Source organism: Arachis stenosperma, chromosome 9 (genome assembly GCF_014773155.1).
Source record: "Arachis stenosperma cultivar V10309 chromosome 9, arast.V10309.gnm1.PFL2, whole genome shotgun sequence".
Classification (NCBI taxonomy): domain Eukaryota; kingdom Viridiplantae; phylum Streptophyta; class Magnoliopsida; order Fabales; family Fabaceae; genus Arachis; species Arachis stenosperma.
In genome coordinates, this window is record NC_080385.1 from 16,951,496 (window position 1) to 16,957,256 (window position 5,761).

Consider the following 5,761-nt stretch of genomic DNA (forward strand, 5'->3'; position numbering starts at 1 on the left):
GATACCGTAATCACTATAATTACTATACCACAAACATCATAATATGTATAAGAGAAAAAATAATTTTTGTATATATCTCTGAGGTATATTTTTTATTTTTGATATTAAAAATAATGGATAAAAAAAGAAAATTTTTTATATCATGAAAAGTAGGAGTAGCAAAATGAGTCGAACTCGCCGAATCGATCCGCCGAACTCGCTAAAAAAGACGTATTGAACTACGATTTGAAACCTACCAAATAAAAAAAAACGCTAAATTTGCGGCTTTTAGAGGGGCGGAGTGGACCGACCCGACGGGTCAAAGGTTTTTATTTTTTTTTTATTAACTAAAAGAGTGATTACTGCTACAAAATTAATGATTATATAATTTTCAAACACTTTTTTATTTTTCTTTTAGTTATTAATTTTATTTATTTTATTTTATAATTTTGTATATATACTCAAATTATATGACTTATTTTTTAAAATAAAGATAATTTTATTGACAAATATTATTTTGAACAATTTTATTGAAGTTAAAAATAAAAAAAATAGTAAAAAGAATTATATTATAATTTGACTATTTTTATTTGTGTTTATTTTTAATTATTATTTTTTATTAATTTTAATGAATTTTATTTAAAAAAAAACAGAGTCAAGCGGACTAACCTACTGGCCTGCCAATCCGCCATAAAATAAACAGGACATGCTAGCATTTTGAACCCACCTCAGTTGGCGGAGCGAGCTGATCTGCCCCATTTTATGATGCGAGCCTAGGCGGGACGAGACGAATTGGGGCAGGCCGGCCCGCTTTGCCATCCCTAAAAGTTTATAAATGAAATAATAGATACAAAAAGTAGCTCGAATATATAATTTTATTTTTTAAGAGTAATAATTAAAAAAATTTGAATATAATTACAAATTAAAGCATCCAGTCAAAAAAAAGTTTTAATGATATCCAAAATTCAAAATAACCAATGAAATTGTGAGAGAAAGACATGCGTCTTTTATATTACTTTGTGAAATTATTTTTCTTCCAAGAAGTAAATTTTCTCACTTCTAAATTAATAGTGTCGCCATTATATTATTCTTAGTACATAGTATATTTTTAACAAAATTTCATTAGATTAAAATGACATTATCCTCTTTTTAATTTTACTCGTTTGCTGCAACATATATACCGAGCCAACTTATTATATATTACGTATCATCATCTTTTATTTAATGTGTTGAACTTATTATTGTGACATAGCACTATAATGAAAGAATTCAAGAAAGTGTGAACTCCAATTATTAGAATTTTTCCAACTATAAAACCAAACTGTAATGATAGAGAAGTAATAATTTAATGTTATCTTATTTAATTTAATACCACTCGTAATTATATATTATTACATATAATACTATACATTTATTCTAATAATACTTAATGAATACATATTCATTTCATTTAATATTAAACTATATATATTATCTTCCAAACAATGTTTTAAACCGAATGTTAGAATTTTCCTTTCCTGGCCCCGCTTGTGTATGCACTCCATGTTACAAATCTTCACACATGCATTAAATTAAACTATATCTAGCTAATACTTATAAGCTACCCAGTAAAAACTATTTCTAATACAAAATTATTAAAGTTAATTAAATGCTAGACGCGCTTTGTTTTCTCTATATATACACCAATGTCACCTAGAGATATATGCATCAATCATTCACCAAAACCTGCGCCATTATCGGGCAAGAGAAAGAAGGATTACTAATCAACCATGCTTTCCACAACTTATAATAATAATAGTTTCTTTCTACTTACTATCATTATTCTCTTGGTGCTATCTTCTGTTTCTCCTTCAAATGCTCAATTGAGTTCAACCTTCTACTCTAAAACATGTCCCAAAGTGTCATCCATTGTTAGGAATGTTATTAAGCAAGCTCGGAAATCTGATCCACGTATTACCGCAAGCCTCACTAGGCTCCACTTTCATGATTGCTTTGTCAATGTACGTAAATTCTATAATTTTTTAAGTTAAACCATAGTATACATGTCTTTTTCTATTAACTTAAGTTCTAAAAAAAATATAATTTTATGACACTTCACATTTTTTTCTAAAATTAAGAGTGAGATTCAAATTCGCGACCTTTAAGTGAGTATGAATAGACTATATTATTTGAAATATAGTTTGTTGGCCACTTCACACTTTTTTAACTTCTTTAATTTTATTTTATATATTATATTATATTATATTATATTATATTATATATTTATATTATATTGTTTGTCCCGACAAAACTTAAAATATTTAGTTTTGGTCTTACCATTAATTTGTCTTCATTGAATACTATTGTCATGTTAAAACAAAAAAAAAATTGTATATTAGTTATTAGACTAACAACAATGCTATTTAATAATACTTTTTTGTTGTGACAGGGATGTGATGCGTCGCTGTTGCTAGACGTGGGTGGCAACATAACACAGAGTGAGAAAACTGCAGGTCCTAACAACAATTCCGCCAGGGGCTTTAATGTAATTGACAACATTAAAGCCGCTCTTAATTCATCATGCCCTGGTGTTGTGTCTTGCGCTGATATTCTTGCCCTTGCAGCCGAAGCTTCAGTTTCCTTGGTAAATTATATTAAGTATTAACTTGCTACAAATCATATTATTTTATTATATATAAGACCAAAAAAATTTATCTTTTACACATGTATGTATAAGAATGAAATAGGATAAGTTTTTTCTTCTTCATATACTGTCAGAGTTTTACAAAAATAACTACGTGGAAAATTTTGTAGGAGAAAGGTCCTTCTTGGAAGGTACTACTTGGAAGAAGGGATGGTCTAACTGCGAACAAAACTGGAGCCAATACCCTTCTTCCTACTCCATTTGAGACTCTAGCACAGATCACAGCCAAATTCAGTGCAGTTAATCTGAACATAACGGACCTCGTTGCATTATCTGGTAACCAGCTATATCTATTATAATAACTGAATTAAATGCATGTGATCTGATCCCTTACTAGTAAAATATTTACAAAATATGCTTAATTAATTAAATTTATCATTCAATGACATAACTAGCCACATAATTGATTCTAGAGTAATCACTCTTTCTCTTTCATGTTAAAGTTACTTTGGACTTAGAGAAATAGTAGAATTTATTAATTTTTACTGTCAGTTAGTTATTAATTATTTTTTTAGTTTAATAATTTAATAACCTACTTTATTTTATATTTTAAACATTAATGACTAATGAGTCTTGTTAGGGAGTCAATGAAATATTTGTACAATATATACAATGAGTCATTAAGTTAAAAAATAAACATCATCTATACTATTTAGAATAATCATCAAGGTAGTTCACCAAAAATCGAATTCTTAACTTTTCGGATCTAAAGTTCTGATATCATGTCATGATACCACTCATCCCAAAAGCTTAAGTTAATGGTTATATCTCTAATACTGAATCAGACATCTCTAAACCTCCATTGTATATATTGTACAAATATTCCTTTGGCTCTCTATACTTTTTCATGATGAATTGATGACTAAAAATAATAAATTCTGATAAAAGTTTGGAATTTGATTAGGTGCACACACATTCGGACGTGCCCAATGCCAATTCTTCTCTCAAAGGCTCTACAACTTCAGTGGCACAGGCAATCCTGATCCAACATTGAACGCTACCTATTTAACAACTCTACAACAGAGTTGTCCACAAAACGGAAACGGTTCGACTTTGAACAACTTGGACCCTTCCTCCCCCAACACATTCGACAAAAACTACTTCACGAACCTTCTCAACAACCGGGGCCTTCTCCAAACAGACCAAGAACTCTTCTCCACCAACGGATCTTCAACAATTTCAATTGTCAGAAACTTTGCTAACAATAAAAATGCCTTCTTCCAAGCATTTGCACAGGCAATGATCAAGATGGGGAATATTAGCCCCTTGACGGGAACTCAAGGTGAAATCAGAGCCGATTGTAAGAAAGTTAACGGAAGTTGAGGCAACCAAAGAATAAATTATTGCATGTTCTTAAAATATTAAAAGTTCACACTTCCATTTAATCAAATTATCGGAGTTTGTTAATGACTACTTAAAGCATAAGCTGTCTTCTTTGAGTTTTCACGGGTGACATATGAATTTGTCTTTGAGTAAAAATAATATTTAAAAATTATTAAATAATAATTTAATCAAATATATTAAATCATCTAATATTTCAGATTTTGTATTTAAGAATTGATTTCTTAATTATGAATAATGTGATTTATTTATTCTATGAATGATCTTAATTATTATATATATTTCCAATAAAAATTGTTCACTTTATTATGGCAATGATTATGTTTTTTTTTAATAATTCGTACTATCATTAGGAACGCAAATTATGCGCGTAATATATATAGCTATGTCGGACTACTACACCTTTGTGTCTACTAAGACATCAATTCACAAAAACAAGTTGCATGTATAGTAAGTAACATTTAAACATGCACATAATTAGCAGGCACAAGCAATTTAACACAAACAACACAAACAAATGTATATGAAGAATATTTGTCTTATTGACTATGAGCTCACATATTAATATTGTCAAACTCGACAACATCTAGTAACGTAATCTTTGCTAGACATAATCTTTTTTGTCGTCCATCTCACAAGAGAAAACAAAACTTTTTCTGAAGCTTGAAAGTCTTTGAAGGATATACATTACACTAAAACAAGCAATTAGCGGCAGTTTTGAGTGGCTTTGGTGGCAGACTGGCAGTTAGTTACTTGATGCTAGATTGGATGCCACTAAACGGTTTAGCAGCAAATTTTACTAATCAAATGTATATGATAAATATCTATTCTACTAGCTATGAGTTCACGTGTTAATTATATTGTTAGATTTGGCAATAACTAGTAATCTTTATTAGACAAAGTCTTCTATTGTCCATCTCAAAAAAGAAAGGATAAAATATATTTTTTGTTTTTGAAGTTTGTTTAGAATTTTAAAAATATTTATAAATTTTATTTTCTTTCAATTTTGTCCTAAAAATTTTTGATTTGTATTAAATTTACTCCTAACGACTAATTTTTCAAAAAAATTATGATCAATTTAAAAATAACTCCACAAGAACAACCTTTAATATAAACAAATCAAACATATTTATCATGCATTATTGTTAGATTAGTTTTAATTTTTTAAAAATTTAATTATTAGAGATATATCTGATATAAATAAAAAATTTTTGGGACAAAATTAAAACAAAATAAAACTTATGGATATTTTTAAAATTTATAGCAAACTTCAAGGATAAAAAAATATAATTTATCCAAAAAGAAAACAACTTTCTCAAAAGCTTGAAAATCTTGGAAGGACATTATTTACAACCAGGAGTTAGCAGTAATTTTGAGAGGGTTTAGTGGCAATTAGTCTACGTTTATTTATAAAGATAGGACACTAAGATAGAGACACAGAGACACAAAATTGTGTTTGGCAGAAGAGACACAGACATAAATATTGTGTCCAGAGATACTAAATCAGTGTATTTTGTATCCATCCTGACAGGAATGACACGGAGACACTAACAAGAGATACAACTTATTTTTCATTTTTTCTTTTATTATTCTTGTTCATTTTTCATAATTATATTTTTCGTTATTATTTTTTTCGTCTCAAATTTTTTGAATGTAAAAAAAAAAGAATAAATTAGATTTTCATAATTTGTTTTAGTTTATCATAAAAAAGAATATAAAAACTGAAAAACACAAAATTTTGTGTATGTCTCTATCCTT

The 5,761-nt window shown here is 28.4% G+C and overlaps 1 protein-coding gene across 1 annotated transcript; it reads left to right on the forward strand.

The window, feature by feature from the left end:
• The first annotated feature begins 1,702 nt into the window (after window positions 1-1,702).
• On the forward strand, window positions 1,703-4,309 carry LOC130950633 (peroxidase A2-like). The gene is made up of 4 exons (XM_057879186.1): window positions 1,703-1,979; window positions 2,408-2,602; window positions 2,773-2,938; window positions 3,567-4,309. Exons 1-4 carry the CDS (start codon window positions 1,749-1,751, stop codon window positions 3,983-3,985), a joined length of 1,011 nt encoding a protein of 336 aa, XP_057735169.1. The 5' UTR covers window positions 1,703-1,748; the 3' UTR covers window positions 3,986-4,309.
• Window positions 4,310-5,761: the final 1,452 nt, after the last annotated feature.

Coding starts and splice junctions, on each gene's coding strand:
- LOC130950633 (XM_057879186.1), top strand. CDS start 1,749: ATGCTTTCCACAACTTATAATAATAATAGTTTCTTTCTACTTACTATC. Junction 1,980..2,407: donor TTCATGATTGCTTTGTCAAT/GTACGTAAATTC, acceptor TTGTTGTGACAG/GGATGTGATGCGTCGCTGTT. Junction 2,603..2,772: donor CCGAAGCTTCAGTTTCCTTG/GTAAATTATATT, acceptor AAAATTTTGTAG/GAGAAAGGTCCTTCTTGGAA.